Here is a 20,308-nt window from a genome sequence, read left to right as displayed (position 1 = left end):
CTGCTTGTTAAAATTCTCTTCTCTTCAAATTCACTTTCAAAAACTGTTACAGAACATTAAAGCCTGAAAGAAATTTTGGGAACATTTTGTGGCTTTCTTTGCTTTAGGCATATGCTAAGTAGCCACATAAAAGCAGTCTTTTGCTTAAAAAGTAGCAGTGATGAGGCTGCAGTTATATGCAATTGTTTATTTACCCACCAGAAGTTTCACAAGACATTCTGCAGTTCAGTCCAGAGCAGTTCCTGGAAACTTATTATAAGTAACAGTTTAATTTTTTTAAGGAGATATTTTTATAAAATAAAAACTGGAGTCCTTAATGTCTGTCTCTAATTTTTTAGGTGCCCCTAAGCAGGCTCAGTACTTTCTTGGATAGTTTCAAACTTAGCAGTGTAGGTATATTGAAATGTAATTTGAGTTTCAAACAAAATGAATCTGACTGAAGATAAGTCCCAGAGATATGTAGAGAAGCTATTTTAAAAGTGTTTTTCCCCTTCAGACTAGCCACCAAATCTGTATCATAAAGGATGACTACAAGCAAGAGAACAGGACAAAATGGTCATTCTTAGGCATGCATATACATCACAGAACTTCTGTTTCAATCCTCCATAGTGTGGAATATGTAACGTATTAAAACCAGATCTTCAGATTTTTTCAGTACTTCTCATGGTTTTATATTACTTGTGTGGGATGATTTTGCTTCAAATATGGAGCTGCAGGCTCTGGAAAGCAGCAATGTGATGGGTGTCAGTATCACTGCACACTCTGGGGTTAGCAGAACTGTGTTTAAATAAGGGTTTTCATCTTGCTGAGGTATTAATGCTGGAGACAGCATATCTGTTACAACTGCAGTTCTTTATTATCAGCCATCTGCTGAATAGAGTAAAGGTGCTTGTTTGGCAGCTTAACACAGCATCTGTCCATATATCAATGTAACTATATCAACTTCAACTTTGGCAGTCAGCTGGAAAAACATAATTTAATCAGTGAACCTGCATATAAATGTAAAACAATGCAGGTGTATTGTTCAAGGGGCATTTAAAAGCCAGGAAGAAAAGTCCCCTCTGGCTGTTTCCAAAGTACAGTGGTGCCAGTTAGGATGAGAGATGGTTTTCTGCTGGCAAGCTCTGTGAGCATTGATGCCTTGAAGTTCTAACTCACTCAGCAGAGCTGGTGTGCCTGTCAGAAGGCTTTGGCTGGGTTGTGATAGCCAGAGACATGGGTGGGAGAGATGAGGAGGTGCTGGCAAGGGTAGATAGTTAAGTCCGTAGCAAACAGCTCTCAAGGAAAATCTACATGGTTGCTCTGTTGTTTCCAGGTGCTGCAGTTTTCCTCTGAAATGTGGAGACTGTAAATGGTCCTGGCCGATTTTTGAGAAAATTTCTGATTCTCATTTTATGTTCTATTAATGGTTTGAAGAGAAGGGGTGAAGAGCCTTGGGGGTTACCTTTCTGGCTGTCTTTTTCTTGAAGAAGACTTTACTTTTCTCTCTAGGTTGCAATAAAAGCAGAGCAAAAATAATCCATCATGCTAACTAAATTCAAACAATAATTTTTTTGCCTTTTTATTTAAGATCTTCAACTGGGAACCTTTGCAGTGTCTCCTTCTAGAAGGTACTTCAGCATATATAGAAGTTAAAGTGTGTAACTGGTTTCCTGCAGAAAAAAAGGTATTTATGCTTTTGAATAAGCTGCTAAATTTGAGTATTTGTGAGTGTTTCCTTGGTGAAAGGAAACATTAACAACACTAACACAATCCACTCTGTTCAGCTTCTGCTTTCTATGCTCTGGGCAGATGTTTCATGCTAAGGGTAGACAATGAGAGCAAGATGTGGTGTAGCATGTACAGCAGGTACATGTACCACAGGTTGTAGCATGTACCAGCACCCTGAGATACAGCATCTGCCAGGTCTCTGGGTATTTGAAATCAGAAATTTAGAGCTGAGAGAAATCTCAAATTTTCATCTTGATGATTTTACAGTGACTGCTGTGGTCAATCTGGTATTTCCCTGTAAACTTCTGTTGAGGGAGGTTCTGTGACCCTCATCTCAGGGCTCTGCTGCAGTAAGAGAGAAAATATTTTGTATGATGTCTAAACAATAAATTCATCTGAAGGGAGCTCTGGAAAACTTCCTCAGTCTGTTACCAAAAATCAGTAAAAATAAAAACTTCTTCATGCCAGTGTAGCATCATGAAGCTGCCATTCTTTATTTGGCCAGATGCACGAGGGGATATCTCCTCCAAAAATCAGGCATGCTGAATACAGAAGAGGTCCTGTTTATATACAATATTTTACATATATATTCATTGATTTTTCCCAGAATAAACATACATATGATAATAATTTCCCAGAAATCATTCATATATTTTCCCTCCCCTTTGGATACGTGTTCTTTTGTCCTGGAGTCTCTTTGGTGGTCCCTGGTGGTCCTTGGCAGCAGTATTTTCAGATTAAATACTTATCTGTGAGGTTTCTGCTACTTTTAAGATGCATGTGGCACTTGAAGCAGTACACTTTAAAACACCAGGCTGAGATTGCTTCAGGAAAGCCTCCTGCATAGTGTTATGCTATTACCTGTGACATTAACTATAAAATATTTTGATTTCTGATGTGAGTCACTCATTCATATTTGTGGGAACAAGAGTTTGTAAACTGCAGGGAATATGCAGGAGGCTTACTGAAATTCTTTATATATCATGGGAGAAGGTGCTTGTACTCATTCTGTAACGTTTAGACATGCCATGAGAAATTTTCTTGAAGGGGAGATAATTCCTAAGTTCTGCCTTTTAGCTTGCTTCTGCACTACTTTGCATGGCCTTAGTGATGTTGCACAAAACAGAGGTAAGCCTCACTTCCCCCAGGCTTATCTCAGTGAGTGTTTGCAGTTTTGAGATGTTGGGTCCCACTTGTCATTGCACTGGGGAGGAACACTGGTGCTGGTTGATGGATTTCTTTGGACTTACTCCATTGTTTGTTTTGCTGCTGAATATTCTGTTTTCCTGTGAAATTTTGCAAGAATATTTGGGTCAGTTTTGGGGTTTTTTGGTTTTCTTTTTGTTTTTTTTTTTTTTTTTTTTTGTTTTGTTTTGGTTTTTTTTTTGTTTTTTTGTTTTTTTGTTAATTGCTAATGCAGGAAATACGAAGCAGAAGCACAGAAAGCTCAAGAGCAGAGGGGGCAATGGTACGATGATATATTGGTGTAGAATAAATTATCCTCTTTAACTTTGCTTTTCTCAGCTCTTTTTGTGTGTCATGCAGGGCTCATCTGCCTTGGTAAGAGGAGCCACTTGTGCTGGCTGTCAGTGGGGAAGAGCTTCTAGCAGTCAGTGGCAGTCACCATTCCACTTGTCCCGGTTCAGAGGGGACCTGTGGTGAGCCTGGCAGGGCTGCCTGCAACCCAGCCAGGGTGGGTGCTGCTGTGATGTGAGAGGCATTCCTTAGAAACAGCATGTGAGCATGAAAGACATCTCCTAAACTTCTCATCAGCTCTCTTTGCTTTCACACAGCCAATTAGGAAAGGGTGGAGAAAATGCTTTTGGATACTGTTGCATTACTTACAATATGACTTTTTTTCAGTATGACAGGAACCAAAGTTCCTGAAAAGCCTTGAAAATGCCTCTGGAATCTTTTTTATTAAAGCTTTAACTCACTGATTTTAAGAAAAAGTGTGAAAGGAATGCAGAGCAGTTTGTGATTTGGGTTTCCTACTTCATCATTTTTGTACTTAAAAGATTATTGTGGCTGTTATCCTCTTGTAAAGGTTTGAAAGAAGTAAACTTTTATATATTCATCTGGGCTCTCAGATGAGAATTCTCTATTCTTCTCTTACCTGGTTTGTAACAGTTCTGAAAAACACCTAATTTACTTTTCTCCCTGAGCAGCTGCAGATTTTGGTGTGTGAGCAAAATAAGGGTAATAAAAAGCCTCAGCAGGGATGCAAACACAGCAATTTTTCTGTTAGCTACGTGTGTAAGCAAAGGTTCCAGAACATACATTTAATGGCTGTTTCTTTTGGTATATTAGCCACTGAACCCTTGACCTGGACCAAATGGCTGGTTGCTGTGGCAACAGGCTGCACAGTTACAGGTTTTGTTCTTAGGTTGAAATCATTTTGCTTCTCTTAAATGTTCATTTTGAGGAGATCAGAAGAAACTAGGAAATTCTTTTTTCAAAGGAGAGGCAAAAATATTAATGTTCAGCTACCTGAGCATGTGCAGAGAGACATTCTTTGTTCCCTTGTTCCCTGAAGAAGGTAGTCAGCTCCCCCACTTTCTCCACTTTGTTGAAGTAGAGGTCAGCAGGTCACCAACAAAAAAAAAAAAAAAAAAAACCACCAACCAAAAAAACCCCCAAAAAAACAACAACAAAAAAAAAGTAGTTCTTGGAAACAACATGACTGTAGGAAGGTCAGGGGAATTTGTTTGCTGAACAACTCCAACTTCCAATCCCACTGAAGGCAATGGGAAAATATTAACAGCTTAACACTCCACTAACCTTGAGAATTTCTGAACTTAAAGTAAGCTCCTGATCAGCTCTTTTCAAGCTGGACTTGTGAGAGACTGGAAAGATTGATGTCTTGGGATGTTATGGGCTACATGTGGTGGAGGAAGGGGCAGTGCCCTGCCCTGTACACCCCCACCCTAGAGCCTGTATCCCAGCCTGGCAGTGGCTGCCAATCCCTGGCACAGCACAGGCAATGCTCCACCCCACCTCTGGAGCCCCCAGCTCAGCTCCTGAGTGGCCAAATGACCAGAAGTCCCACCTGGGGGAAGGGCCCAGGAAGGCCAAAGAGTATTTAAGGCCTAACACAAGGCAGTCTTGACTGTACTGCCTCTTGGAATGTGTGTCTGTACACTGCTGGAACCCAGGAGCTGGTAGCTATGTTTGGTTTTTTCTATATCTTTTCTAATTTTCTTTCTTTCTTGCTCTCTCTTCTAATTCCCTCTTCTTGGACTTTTGAGTAACTTGAAATTGAACTGTATTTGAGTTTAAAGGTTGAATGAGCCAAGTTAATGCTTTAAAAAGTGTTATCTGTTGATTGAATGTTGCACTAAACTTGCCAAATTTGTCTGATTTTCTAAAGTTGCCAGTAAAATCTTTTTTTGTTGTTTTGACCTCTTGAGAGTATCTTGGTATTTCTCCTGTGCATCTAACTCAGAGTACATGAACAACCATAAGCCCTTTTAAAAGTCTCAATGATCATGGTTGTTTGGAGCCTTAAAATACTAAAAAAAGTTCTTGCTGTGACAGTGGTCAAACACTGTGGCAGGGGCATGGGAGGTTAAAGGATTGCCAGCTATGGGGGCAGTCAGAACTCAGCATGGAGAGCCATGCTGAGTGCAACTGAGTGACCTTCTGGGGCTCCTTCCAGCTGAGGTCATTCTGCAAGTCTGTCTCTTTTTTCTCTTTGGACACAGAGAAAAGCAAATGTGATGGAGAGCCCAGACCAGGACTCTGCCTGTGGGTGGTACTGAAAATGAGTTTTGTGTTTACATTGTCCTCCTTTACCACACCCCCCCCTCTCCCTGCACCTCAGCCCTACACACTTCTCTTTCCTGGTGAATAGTGTCATAATGCCATACCTCAAATACTTGGTAACAAAATGTCACTGTAATTCCCCTAGAGAACTCTTTGATATATCACTAATTTATTTTCTTACACTAAACATGCTGCTCTGTGTTTTACCTTTATATCTTTTTGGCATATGTAAAATGAGTGGCATTCAGCACCGTAGGCAGGAGCTTAAAGGAAAACAAAATACAGACATGGCATGTGATTGGAGGGGGGATCTTTTTTCCTTTGTGCCAGCAGCTGTCAACCTCTTGCACTTCCAAAACAGTCCCTTAGGGCTTTTTGCTGCACTGTGATCCTGTCAGACAAGAGGCACAAGGAGGAGTTAAGTGGGGTTGCCCACTTACCCATCTCAGTCTCAGAAAGATGTGAAGGGCTGCAGCCAAGTAGTGTAAACAATCTAAAGAGTTCACTCAAGTGAAGGGATTGGCAGTGGCAGGAAGAAGACTGAAACAAGAAACAGAGATTGAAGGGATGCTTTCACGAGATGGAAGGAACAAAAAATGAAGAGGGGCTGATCTGACCTGACTCATTTTAGGCCATTTTCCTGTAAATCTTCAATTAATTTACAAAGTGTTTCTAGTCCTCAGGATGCTGGAACAGTGCAGGCTAGAAAGGTTTCATCAGTTGTCAAATGCTTCTGCAGATCAACAGCAAATCATAAGACCAACAGAAGAATTTATTGCCAGAGGCCCAGAGCCCAGCCAGTGAGTGCAATACCTGTCTCACCCTCCATATCATGCAGTTGTGTCAGCAATTGCATTTGGGAGATGTAAATCTTAAAAGAGATGCCTGCTTGTCATTAAAGAGATGGCAGAGCTTTCTTTGGGCATGGAAATGTCAAGCAAGCATCTGGATCAGATTCAGTGGCTGGTTACAGCTTGGCACTGTAGGCTGTGCTGGTGGATACATGGGGAACGCAAAGATGCTCCCTGCTTCCTGTCCCAAAGTATTCCAGCCATGCTGCTGAGCACTGGGACTGTGTGTGTGGAACCGTGCTGCAGACACTCAGGAAGTCAGCAGGGTTTATATAAAGCTCTGCTGGGTTTGCAGAACCTTTTGGCTCCTTTCCAGCTTGGAAGTGGCAATATAAATAGAAGAATGTCTCACTTTTGAAGTCTGCCTTCTATTCATGGAAAGGAAGAACTTTGCTGGAGCTGTGATTTAATAGCTGTTAAATACAAATCTCAAGACCAGTCCTGTGACAGGCTGAATGGCTGGATCCCATTTCAATGGGATATGAGTGAGCTCAGTAGCCTATAGCATCACATCTGTTATTTGGTTGCTGACACCTGAATAAGGTGCGGTGCTATGAAAGCAGAGTTCAAGAGTATCCATTCTCACACCTTCCTTCCCAGTTGCACTTGTCCCTGTTACAAGAAAAAAAAAAAGTTGCCTTTTTTTTTTCCTTTTGGACAGATTAGCAAAATGTTTGGGACAGTGGTGGTTGGAGTTGGAATTGCTGGCTTAGCACGAATCCGAGACTTGATGAATCCGATGCCTTCCAGCCCTTCTGAGCACCTGAAACTCATTGGATTTGTATCCAGGTTAGAAATTTCATCTTACCATGTCTAATATGTATATTGCAATGTTTTTTCTTCTTTTTCAAGCCAAGAAGGGAAAATTTGTGCAAATATGCCTGTCATTCTGAGTGGCAGCTCAGAAGTGAGCAAAGAAAGATTTGCAAGAGGGAACAAATAGGTTACCCTAGTGAGAGATCTTCCAGAAATTACTAAAATAAAAACTGAGAGACATTTTTGCTGTAGAATCTGTGTGATAACAAGAAATTGTCTGACTGGAATTTCCTGTAGATTTAAGGTTGTGCAGACAATAAGTGCATTAATGATCTCATGTCTGCATGGCACTTCTAGAAATGTTAAAAAAGTAAGTTTTACAGAGTTTTAAAAAGTTCTTTTGCAAAAACATGTTTCAATGCCCCCAATACTCCAACTTCATAAAAAAATTCTAGTATTTTTTTTAAACCAGGTATTGAACCTGTAATTATCTGAAGAAAATGCCATGATTTGCTACATGCAGTAAGGTTGCTTTTTATCCCTCTTATGCTTCTTAGAGAACAAGAGTTTTTCTCACTAGTTTGGAACTGTGGAAATTTAGTGTGGACCTTCCTCTGAGCGTTCCTGCTGGACTGTCTGACCCATTACAGTGGAGCATAAAAGTTTGAAACAGGCAGTACCTTTAATGGATCTCAGGTTGTGAATGTATTTTTCCAGCTATATCTAAATTGTGCATCATTGTTTGAGACAGAAAGGACTGATCAGGTCACCCATTTTATTTTCCTGCCAAATACATTTTTGGTTCTCTGATGCCTCTGTCAGTGCTGCAGGTAACCTTGAAGAGCAATGAAGACAGGGTTTCTACCACTGTTTTTTTGTGAGAAACAATGCTGTTAAAATGCATGATTCACAGAAATCTTCCTTGCATCCCCATCACACACAATCACCACCTGTCTTTGCTTTCAAGTCCTGCTTGTAGCCTGCTTCCCTGCCCTCTGTCACCTGTCCCAACACTGTCAAGGTGCCTGCTCTAGTCAGTAGTAATGCAAAGGGCTTTTGGAGGGATTGTGTGTTTTTCATTCTCAGCTGGAGCTGTGCTCAGCTTACTGCCCAAGAGAGCTTTCCCCTTAGCACTGGCATGCTGTGTGTGTTGCAAGGTGAGCCATCACAGCCAAGCATCTGCTTTGTCCCTCTCCTACATGTCTGTACTTGCAGTTGTGTGTATCCCTGCCATCTCGAGTGCTTTTGTTGAGCATGGTGGGGAGAAGTTCTCCCTTAGGAGCACTGTCCTCTTTCAAGTCATTCCTTGGTAATAATGCTTATTCAAAACCAACACACCAGAACCAAAAAGGACTTGACAGATCAATAGCAGGCCAGTTTCTGGATTGATACCACCACCTGCACACTGGTCCATTTTTTTTTTTTGGTTCTCTTCTCCATTCCACTTTTGTCTGTAAATGCTCGTGCTCTTCCTGGATAAAAAATTGGTTGTTATACCCTGGTTGAACTCAGTGAGACAGTGGTCCATGGGAACAATTTTTAAGTACTGCTACACAACTTGTGCTTGGGAAGAATGGACTGTGACAGTTATGCTCTGGTTGTATTTATGCTAAATCTGCAGGAGAAGTTTTGGCAATATTAATGAGGCTAAGCAAATTAGCCTGGAAGATGCTCTGAAAAACAAAGACATCCATGCAGCCTTCATCAGCACAGAGAACAAAAGCCATGAAGAAACAATCAGGTATTTTGGGGGGTTTTCCCCTGTTCTTTTCCCCCTTTCCCCTGTATTTTGGAAGCACAGAGGAGCTGTGTAAAGCTGTTGCAGGAGAAGATATGAACACTGAGGAAAGATTACCAGAGTAGAAGCCTGAAGTGAATGATAGTGAGTTCCCTAGAGCACCAATAAGCCCTGGAAGAGAGTAGGATTTAAGATGCATTAATTTCCCAAGTAATTCCATTTCTTCACCTTTAGGTCTGTGTTTGATGGACAGGCAGCTTAAAACAGGATTTAAAGCCTTTCCTCACAGATTATATTGTGGAAGGGTAGTCCAGTGCCTCACTCCAACTGCTTGCGTGTCTGTAAGTCAGAAATTGCAGTGCTCAACGCTGTAGGATTTTAGCAACTTGATGTAGGGGAGTGAGGGAATTCTGTGGCAAAAGAAGAATTAAAACCCCACTCCCCTGCTGTTTAAGTGTGTGATGTAGGCACCACACCATCGTTCCTAGGAAAGTTGCCATTTATTTCTGTTACTCCATATTGTGCATGTCTCCATGTGAAGCTGCCTGTGGGAATCAGAAGCAGCTTGCATGGTGAGAGAGGATTAGGATAATATTCTTTTTAATGGCTGATCTTTTATCCCTTTCAGAATGTTCTTAGAAGCTGGGAAACATGTCCTTGTTGAGTACCCCATGGCTTTGTCTGCTAAGGCAGCCCATGAGCTCTGGGAGATGGCTGAGCAGAAAGGTAACACATTTGTTCTCAAGCACATAAGCAGTTTTACCTGTTGGGTAGCACCAAAGGCACTAACTCAAAGGCAAGTCTCCAGCCTACTTTTAGTCATCACATGCAAGGGAGTATGACTGTCTCAGAGATGTGCCCGTCTAAGATTTAAGACTTGTGCCAACAGGGGAACAAACACACAAATGCCATTGCTAGGAGTAAGATATCTTTGCCCTCACAAAAACTCTAGCCTCTATTTGTGACACTTAGAATGCAGTTAAAGAGGAAAACTTCTGTCACTGTGATAGTAAAGCACTTGATGAGTGCAGCTATTGAACTTGTGCAATTCCCTGTCCTCTCTCTGCCTGGAAATGAATCTACAGACAGCTCTCCCAGCTTCTAGCATTTGTGATGTGCTGGCCACACACAGCTGCTCATGCTACTGTAGGCCAGCAAGGCATTCTTGTCTGAAAGACAGCTTGTCTATAAGGAAAATCTCTTTATTTCCAGAAAGTGTGTGGTCCCATCCCAGTGGTGCAAAGGGTCAGAAACTGGCAGTCAGCTGGGGCCAGTGGGGATGAATGGGGCTGCAAGGGGAAGAGCAGTGCTGGGCAGAAGCAGAGTGCAAATCATTTGGACAAGCTGCACTTTTTATACCACTACTTCTTAAAGATCTCCTTTGTGACTTTTGTGCTGAAACACTGGAGGTGTAGGATTTCTGCTTTGCTGTTTCCCTGTACCAACACCGGTTACTGCCTTGTTGCTCACCAAATGGTTTCCCATTGAGCAGAATTTACGGCTCTTTTTTTGAAGCAGCAGCAGTTACTGTCAGCAGCCTACAATGATTCTCCTGGAAATCTTCCAGAAAAACACATACTGAATGAAGGACACATTTAACTTGTATTGGACAACCTCTATTTCAAAGTAGCCCAATTCATTGCAGTTGGTGCGAGGTATTCCTTAACATATTGTTCCAATCTGGGTCTGAGCATTATGCTATTTTTCCCTTTTCTTTTTCTTTCCTACTGCTCTGGGAGGAAAAATGCAGAACAAGGAAATGTGAAGGGAAAGAGGCCAAGAATTAATCCATCCATTACTCTGAAGACTCAAGTTTCAGCCTTAGCTGGGTGCTGGCTTTCATTACAGAGTTTCTGTTAAACGTAGTGGCTACTGTTCCTGCTGTCTCTATATTTGTTGTCTCCTGAAAATCCTTAACCCAAATTGATGCTTCATCTCAGGGCCCATGTTTCCATGTTTGATTTTCTTCCTGACATCACTTTGTGAGCCATGCATGAATATTTCTGCGTGAGTTCCCACGGGTGGATAGTGAATTAGACATGACTTTGATTCACACAGAAAACTTTTATTTAATCTGTCCTGATTTTTTTTTGGGGGGGTTTTTGTCTTGTTTTGTTATTTCAATGGCAGGTAAAGTACTCCATGTGGAGCATATTGAACTTCTTACTGAAGAGTACAAGCAGCTGAAAAAAGAGGTGGCTGGGAAAGACCTGGTGAAGGGAACATTGCATTTCACAGGTCAGTAGCTCTGAAGAAATCAAAAGTTCATCTGGATTTGCTCCCCAGGGATACCAGTGCTGCCAGACTTCATTCAGTCCTTTCACACAGGACTGTCTATAAACTGAGTAGAGACACAGGTACTGGTTCTGGATAATTCCCTTGTTGAATTCACATACACCTTTCTGTCCTCAACATGTCCCGAAAGGTTTGTTGTATATGTACTTTGTGCAGCCCTCTCTGGCACAGCTTGTCAACTGATCCATTTCGACATTAAATGTGTTTATTGACTTTCCTACTCAGTCCATCCACTGACCTTTCTACACCCTGATCTTTAAGCCTGCAACACTGCACTTTCTTCATCCTTTCCTATGCAGAAGATATTATTCTATTTCCTGTTCCTCAAGAGTTTCTATTCCACCAGGTAGTGTCCTTGATGAAAACAAATCAGGATTCCCAGCTTTCAGTGGAATTGCCCGTCTGACGTGGCTAATTGACCTCTTTGGAGACCTCACTGTTACCTCTGCCACCAGAGAGAAGCAGAAGGATAAGAATTATTCCAGAATGACTGTTCACTTTCAGACAGCAAACAAGAAGTGAGTAATGTCTGTGTCAGCATGTGAGCCAGGTTCCTCATCATCTGCAGGACTTCTGCCTGCAGGACTTCTGCATTCTCTTCTCCTCTTGTGCAAACAGAATGGGTGGAGGCTGGCATGAAGGTGTACATATCTTTTAAAGATGCATTTTATAGTATTGAGTTTTATCTCCCTTTCATTATGTGGTGACAATATCCATCCTGTCAACTAGGATATTTTTAATAGCCTTGCTAAAAAGTGGTATATAATAACTATGAAGTAAGTCCCCAGTATTTCATTCTGTCACTTGACTACTCAGCTTGGTCCAGAGAGTGGTAAAAACTCTGAGGTTTGTTCATTCTGGGCCATCTGTGCAAAGTTCATGTCCTTTCAAATAAGTTGAAGTTACTTACAACATCAGTTAAAAGCAACCAGATACAATTTGAGAATTATCTGTTATGAAAAGGTAGAGGGAAATTATGCAATGGTGATGGAACTCCTTGTTCTTTTTTTTTTCTTTTTTTTTTCTTTTTTTTTTCTTTTTTTTCTTTTTTTTTCTTTTTTTTTCTTTTTTTTTCTTTTTTTTTTCTTTTTTTTTCTTTTTTCTTTTTTTTTCTTTTTTTTTCTTTTTTTTTCTTTTTTTTTCTTTTTTTTTCTTTTTTTTTCTTTTTTTTTCTTTTTTTTTCTTTTTTTTTCTTTTTTTTCTTTTTTTTTCTTTTTTTTTTCTTTTTTTTTCTTTTTTTTTTCTTTTTTTTTCTTTTTTTTTTCTTTTTTCTTTTTTTTCTTTTTTTCTTTTTTTTTCTTTTTTTCTTTTTTTTCTTTTTTTTTCTTTCTTTTCTTTTTTTTTCCTTTTTTTTTCTTTTTTTTTCTTTTTTTTTGATTGCAGATATGCTGATAGACCTCTTAAAAAGCCCAAATCTAACCCAGCATTTTAGATAAATATGTAGTTAAAGTAGTAACCTGAAGGACTGGCTATTTGAGGAGTGAATAATCAGGACTTCTTTAAACTCTTAACTTCACCACAGGTCTGGTTAAGCATTTCATCAGCCACTCTACAAACCCATTGCAGTTTATCTTGGGATTATCATCTTGTTTTAGCAATCTTCCTCTCTCTTTAAATAAAACAGCATTTCCAATTCCTTTTGAAATGCACTTGTGAGAGGACAGAACTCTGTATACAAGCTCTGTTTACCCTCCTAGCAATTTGCTAGTAACATAAGTAGCTGTGAAGATCTAGATAGGGTGAGATTTTGAACTAAATCCAGCAGATGGAACTAGCGGGTGGTTTAAACATTTCCCTGGCTGTCCTGTCTCCTGGGTAGTCCTTAGCTGCTATGTATGATATTTGCTGGATACAGAACTGGTTCTGGATTACTTTTTTTTTTCCTGCTCTAACCAATATTTTTTTTCCTGCTCTAACCAATCTGCACTAACCAATGTTTGCTTCTCTTGGCCACTACTATTTGTATGGATCAGTGTTTTCTTACCATAAGTGTTTTAATAACTTTGGGGACAGTCAGTTTTATGTCCCTGGGATAATTTAGGGTGGGTGGAAAATTACATAGCGTTCCTGTATTGTGTTCAGTGCTGGGGCCATATTTCCTGCTGACCTTCCCCCACTGACGTCAGGGGAGTTACTGCAGTAGAGAATTTGGCCCACTCTCTGTCAAGTGAAGTTATGGCCCAGCAGTAATGGTGGTGGCGTTACAGATCTAATTTTCCCAACCTTTATTTTGCTGAAGGATGGGAAAGGTCTGTACCTTTCATGAGAGCTATCCCATCCTTTTTTGAAAGACATAATACAGTAACCTTGAGAAATCAGGTTAATTCATCCTATTTTCTGCCTTGGAAAATACAGCAGGTGCAGAATGCAGAAGCCTGTGTTCTGCTTGTTAAGCAGGGATTTGTGTAAAGGGTATAGTCTGTCTCCAGTGCACAGCCCACCCTTGCTGCTTGTCTGGCTCTGGGTGGATTTTGGAGGTGTGTGTTAATGCCTGCACCCAGCTATTTGAGAGATGACCTCTGCCTCTGTTGTGCGTCCAAGACAGCTGAGCTGACGGCCTCTCTGTGATACAACGTTGAGCAATCCAGAAAGAGCCAAGCCTCTACTGACAGCGCGTCTGGTTTGGGACTGCAGTTCCTATCCCAGGATTACAAAGCTTGGATTCAGTAAATGTCAGAAATCAATTTTTAGTGCAAGCTGGAGAGATAATGATTTGGGCAGCATTTCTTTTAATGTTAACTAGGGATAGGGTCAAACTGTCTAATTCTTATCCAAGCTAAGGGAGCCTCTCATTGATTTAACAGTAAATTAAAAATATTGGCATTTTCAAAGAGTTAAAAGGAAAATGTTTAAAAGAAGTTGAAGAGATTTCCTAAACATATACTGACAAGAAACATTTGAAGTTATGTTTTTATGGAGAGCTAAGCTTACAGAGTCTAATAAAATATCTTCAAATTGAACATTCATAGAAAATGATGTAATAGGTGCTTTCTGCAGAAGTCGCTGCATAAGATTTTAAGCTGAGTGGACCCAGAATTCTTTCAAGCATGAAACCAGCTTAATTCTTCTGGCAGTACAAAGAGTATTTGCTTCATATTGGTTTGTGGAGCTATTGCAGTCCAGCGAGGTTCACTCATTATTTGAGGAAAAAGGGAATTAGAAAAGCAAAAAGTCTTTTTCAATGTAGCTGAGAAAATGCTATCAGTTTACAATTTGGAAAGACAAAATGGCCATAGAAAGTCAGAGTGTTTTCTTCACTGCAGACCATTTGCTTTGCAGTCAGTATAAAGGTGGTTTGTTAGTGCTTGATTAAATTTTCTTTTTCTTCAACTACCCAACATATGTAACCCAGCTTTATTCAGATACCAAAAACGTTGGATTTGTTGCTTGTAAGTAGCTCTACTAACACTTCTAAATAACTAAATGTATCTGTAGCTAGATAATACTTTGCTACAAATCTTTAATGAAAGTGGATAAATTGTCTATGAAAAAAGCTACAGCCCTTCACAATGTTCTGATTTAAAATACAAATCTGTTTCTTAAGCTACAAAATTGCTTACATAATGTGTGGTCTTGCAACATGCTTATCTTTATAGCAAAACAAGAGGCTTATTTCAGAGTAGAAGTTGTTGTTAATTAAAAATGAATACATTTTGCTAACCAAATAAGTAGAATCAACCTCTCCTTGGGAATGTGACTAAAAATCCAATTGCAGAAGAAGATAAATCTATTAGTAAATCCAACATTTTCCTCCTCACTGATCTAAATCAGTCATTCTAATCACTTTGAATAAATTCTGCCTGCTCTGCATGTTTGTACTTCTGGTTCAGTGGCTTCCCAAGCTACAGCAGAAGGCATACACTTGAGCCTGATCACTGGTGTGCATCTGCTCTAGATCACCCCAGGGAGGTGATCCTGCACTGACAGGGCCTGTTTTGGATCATATCAGGAGCTCTTTGTTATTACATGATGGAAATCTTTGCCTGTGCCTGCCCACTGGTTTCTTCATGCCTACCCACCTGAGATAAAGCAGGTTTAGTAACAGTGGCCTGAACCCTCTGAGACTCTTTATTATCATAGGAATATAAAACCAGCTCTGTCAAGTCAGAGCAAAGCCCAGCTTGCTCAGCAGCCTGCCTCTGACCCAGATCAACGGCCTTTAGCTCAGGGAAGTAGGATGGGAACACAGAAAGCACTGAGCAATACGCCCCCCAGACACCCTTCTGGCTTGCAGTGACATGTAGTCCTGGGACTTCCTAAAACACATGGTGCCTTTGCATTTATTAGTCTTCTGAGATTTTTTTTTTTGGTGCACTTCTTGCAGGCTGTGATTTGGGTATTTTTTTCCCCCTCCAGTTGTTTCATTCTGTTCAGTCAGGTTCATCTGGCCATGCTTAATTTGTAGGGGAAGCGGAGGAGATGTGGAACTACAGGTGAGCAAAGAATAATTGATATAATGATTTAAATATAGAAACTGAATCCAAGAGCATAAAAGATGAGAGGTGCAGAAACATTAAGCTGAGCACTCTGCAGAACGTGTTCAGGGCAGATTGACAAGGACTTTCTTTCCAGATCTAATGATACTGAAGATTTAATGGGCAGTACTTGGAGACAGAATTTATTCTTCCAGGCTATTGATGCCTTCATAATTTGTGAGTGGCAGACTAAAGTAGGCCATAAAGGACTGTGGAGGGGCCATCAATAACCAAGTAAGAAAAATAATGTGCATCCTCTAAACACAGGCAGTAGTGAGTGCTGATGAATGAGCTGCAGAAAGGCAATGGTACGGCTCAGGCAGTTGACAAAAGACCAGGGAGGGAGCATTGTGACTGTGGCTGATGTTGAGGGCCATTCCTCAAAGGCATTGCAGTGTTGGTTCTAGGAGTCTGTTAAGACCCCTGAAGTGGCACAGCATGTCCCATGGCTCCTTTCCCTCAGCCAAGAGGGGAAGTTGGGAAGGAAGGTGTGAGCTATGCAAGTCAATAGCCAATACCACCAGGCTTGGTTTGGAGACTGTGCTATTGTGTTGGTGAAAGACAGGACTCTGCTCTGCTTGAGAGTCTCTGTAGGTAGAATTTTTAGGATCAGCACAATGCTCCCAATGATGAGAATGAAACATTTTAAAAGTTCAGAGAGTCTTGTGTCTGTGTCAGTGAATTTGTTCACTGGGGTTCAGCTCGCATAGTAGCACCTAGGTCATCATTATGTACCCATGTGACTTAAATCTGTTCTTGCTGGAGGAATAACTAGACGTGGAGGGCCTTTTGAGTTTAGCTGTGACTGCATTATGTACACAATATTTGGACATCTAACTGCACTTTTCATCCAAGTCCACAAACAAACAGCCCACAAACTTCCCTCTTCCTTATGATGTGGCTTGATGTTGCTTGCTCCACTTTGTGCATAGGGAAAACAAAGCTGGACAGAGCTTAGAGGGTGTGCTGGAAGTCATGACATGAAAGAGTGGCAGAGTTAAGACTATTGCCTTCTGTTGACCTCTATAACCACAAGGCATGTTGGTCAGGACACATTGCCTTAATATGCAATAATTGATATTCAAAAATGGTGCATTTATTAGAGCATTTTCTGCAAATACAGAGAAAACAACCCAAACAAATTAGAATTGTTGATTCAGTTTCTTAATTAATACTTTTTCTCTGCTCCTTCACACTAGACCCTTGACTTGGATTGAAGAAAGAGGACCAGGGATGAGACGTGAAAAGAAAATCAACTTCTGTTTCACAAGTGGTTGCCTGGAGAACTTCCCTGAAGCCCCAAGGTCTTCCGTGGGCCTTTTCATGCAGGATCAGAACCTCTTTGCCAAGAAACTGCTGGGCCAGGTCTCCAAGGAGGAGCTGGCTGCTGAGAAATGGCGAATTTTGCGGTGTCTTGACCTTGCCGAGGTGATCCAACAGTACTGTGAGGAGCCAGAGAAAATCTATTCCTGAGACTGCTCTTAGGGAAGGAAGAACACGGCAGACAGAAAAGCTGTAGGGCTAGAACTCACTGTTGTCATCAAGCAGTTGCTATTTCTGTTTCATTACCTTCTTTTTGACTATTTGTGATTCCTGGGCTCTCCAGGTGTTCTGGGGGAGTCTGGGCTATACCCTGTGCCTTCTGGTTTGCACCAGACAAAAGCAATTCCCCTGCTCTGATGCATCCCTGTCCTTTCCTGTAGTTAGAAACCTAGCAACAGCAAGCTTTGCTGTGATTCAGCTGGGAATATGCCTGACAGTAGATCCTACAGGACTGTAAATACTATATATAATCCTGTCTCCCAGGGTCCGTCCCCCCATTCCAGATATGTCTGGAAATTAAATGTCTCAATAGTATTCATGTACTATTTTGAGAATGAAGTTCCAGTTCAGTTTTCCACCTCTTTACTTGAAATACAGAACTTGTGCCACCACAGTCTTGACCTTTCCCTCCAATTAATATTTCTGTGTGTTTGCTCTAATTAGGAGTCTTGCCTGTTAGGTATTGGCGGGGTGGGGGGGTGGTTTGTGTGTCCTTTGGGTTTTTTGGGGGTGGCTGGTTTTCACACTAGAGGTCAGCTATGGTCAAATTAAATCTGTATTGGTATCAAACCAGAATAGAAGAAGAATCTTGGCTCTTGATAGAGAGATGTTGATTTCATTCAGTTTCCCTGGTGCCCTGTGCCAATGTAGAAATCTTTTCCCAGCAGAGATGAGAAACATGCATTGAACTAATGCATTGCCTGCCTGCTCTCTACTGAACCTAAATATTTTTGGTTTTGTACTGGAAGCAGCATATTATTCTCCTTCATTTGTGTTCTAATTCAGCATGGGAGTGGATCATAGCAAAAAAAAAAAAAAATTTACATTTAAGAAATCACTAATGCACTCCTGGAAACAGAGAAATTAATTTGGAATAGTGATAAATTTAGAATAGCACTGTAGGAAACAGCAATTTGCAAATATATCCATGTGTTTATGTTGTGGTTTATTCCCAGCTGGCAACTAAGCACCAGGCAGCTGCTTGCTTCTTGTACCTCAGTGGGATGGGGGAGAGAATCAGAAAGGTAATAGTGAGGGGGAAAAAAGGTGGGTTGGGATAATGACAGTTTAACAGATAAAGCAAAAGCTGCATGTGCAAGGAGAGCAAAACAGGGAATTCATTCACTGCTTCTGATGGGCAGGCAGGTGTTCAGCCACTCCCAGGAAATCAGAGCTACATCACACACCACAGCTACTTGGGAAAACAAGTGCCATCACTCTGAATGTCCCCCCTTCATTATCCTTACCCAGCTTTATATGCCATATGGTATGGAATATTGCTTTGTGGTCAACTGTCCTGGCTGTGCCCATTCCCAAATTCTTGTGCACCCCCAGCCTACTTGCTGGTAGGATGGGGTGAGAAGCAGGAAAGGCCTTAAGGCTGTGCAAACACAGCTTAGCAATAACTAAAACATCCCTGTGTTATCAACACTGTTTCCAGCAAAATCCAAAGCACAGCCCCATGTTAGCTGCTCTGAATCAAATTAGCTCTACCCCAGCCAAAACCAACCCAGATTATAGCATATGACACCTGTGGGAATGGGTCTTTAGCATTTTTACTGTAGTCACAGGATCACATATGAAAACATTATCACTTCCCTAAAGAAGCATTTTAGTTTTAGAAGCCTAAGCACTGCACAATGCTATTAACAATTCCTCTGGTTGCCTTTTACTTTCTAATTAGAGCATCTGCTGGTGCTGTATTAATATAGAAGCCAACCTCAGTCTATTTCAAACCAAAATAGTATTTTTTTCTATTTTATCATTTGGGCAATTTTTTAATAAGGGAGCATATATGTTGTGAACGTGCACATAATTGCAGCCAGTCAATATTGACAATTAAAAGCCTTCCTTTGGGTAAATGTTCATTCAGGAGTTGGATACAATTCAGTCTGCTGGAAACAAGAAAGAAAAATCTGTACAATTTTCTCCCAAATCAGTCAGATTTTAGCACTGACTGGAGCTTGATGTGTGAATGAATTCTGCATGTGGCATTTGTTTCAATCTACCCTATCTGTTAAAATCAGTGAACATTCTTATGTTGCCTTCAGTGGATTGAGACCCATGTGAGTTGGCAGCAGATTTCTGCAGGCAGATGCTGTGCTTGTCCACCCAAATGGATACCTTACTGAGCATTCACAGGGTGCTGCTGTGTTGGATATGGCATGGGCAGATCTGATGCTCTGTGAGGGAGAAAAGTGGATTTTTTGGCAAAACACAAAGAGTCCATCTGGGATTGGAATTAATTAGAATCTTCTGTGTGTGTCTGCCAGGTATGACAGCCAGTGAAAGTTCTTGTTCCTTGATGAGCTCCTGATCTTTGAATATGGGGTGAATGCCACTTGTTTACATGCTAACTCACAATGGGTAGTTGGGGAGAGAGGGAAAAGGGAAAGGAGATTCACACGTCTCTAGGCATCAGAATTAGTCAGCACATCTCCCTGAGCATGCTCTGCAATTGCTGGTGAGAGCAGTATTTCCCTAGGAAACAAATTCATGGGAGCTGTGTAGAGCAGCAGTATAATATTGTGCAGTGAATTGTCCTCTAGAGAAGCTTGCTTCTATAGAGAGCACCTGGGGAAATCAGCTGGTTAATTTGAGCTAGGGAAGGCAGATGCCTAGAGCTTGGATATCCCACACTCTCCTTCATTCCCCTCCCATTCCTTCCAGCTGACCTGCTAACCTACTACTGCCTGTCCTGCTCCTGGAAGCCTGCATCATTTAAATGGCTTTTCCTTCTGCCCTGTGAATTTGCCAAGGTACTGTGGTTGTTTGTATATGGGAGCTACTGGATGTCTAGTTCCAAATGTATGTATTGTTTAACCAGATGTTAAACTCACCAATAAAATACTGGAGCTTATAATCATTCTTTTTTATTCCCTTTGTCCTTCATTAGCAGTTCCCATTGCCTGTGAAAGTGGCTCTGTTGCAACTGGTTTTTTTTTCCCTTTTTACTTCAAGGCCTGTGAAATCCTGCCAGGGTCTACAGGCTGTGATAATATCCCAAAGACCTCAGTTGCCTCCTTCTCCTATTTCAAAGTTCTGAATACGGGTGTGGTAGGATTTGTGACCTTACCTCACCTCATAAGCTCTCCCACAAAATTCCTGAACCCAGGCAGTTTTAGAGATACAGAGGTAGGGAAGGCAAGTGTAAGATGTGACATGAGCAGTTATTA

General features: G+C 41.0%; 1 protein-coding gene across 2 annotated transcripts in view; it reads left to right on the top strand.

Moving 5' to 3' along the window:
- BLVRA (biliverdin reductase A) overlaps positions 1-19,998 on the top strand; it is a 29,812-nt gene extending 9,814 nt beyond the window's left edge. The window contains exons 2-8 of one of the 2 annotated variants that reach the window (XM_071429772.1): positions 1,571-1,666; positions 6,988-7,115; positions 8,704-8,823; positions 9,449-9,546; positions 10,951-11,058; positions 11,462-11,633; positions 16,790-19,998. In XM_071429772.1, the coding sequence (XP_071285873.1) occupies positions 6,997-7,115; positions 8,704-8,823; positions 9,449-9,546; positions 10,951-11,058; positions 11,462-11,633; positions 16,790-17,063 (891 nt within the window). In that variant the 5' untranslated portion in view covers positions 1,571-1,666; positions 6,988-6,996 and the 3' untranslated portion in view covers positions 17,064-19,998. The remainder of the gene's footprint in view (positions 1-1,570; positions 1,667-6,987; positions 7,116-8,703; positions 8,824-9,448; positions 9,547-10,950; positions 11,059-11,461; positions 11,634-16,789) is intronic. The other variant, XM_071429773.1, reaches the window with a different exon arrangement.
- The last annotated feature ends 310 nt before the right edge of the window (positions 19,999-20,308 follow it).

This window comes from Agelaius tricolor, unplaced genomic scaffold (genome assembly GCF_023055355.1).
Source record: "Agelaius tricolor isolate 1412-34295 unplaced genomic scaffold, bAgeTri1.0.p SCAF_6, whole genome shotgun sequence".
NCBI classification, from domain to species: domain Eukaryota; kingdom Metazoa; phylum Chordata; class Aves; order Passeriformes; family Icteridae; genus Agelaius; species Agelaius tricolor.
This window is presented reverse-complemented; position numbering and strand designations above follow the sequence as displayed.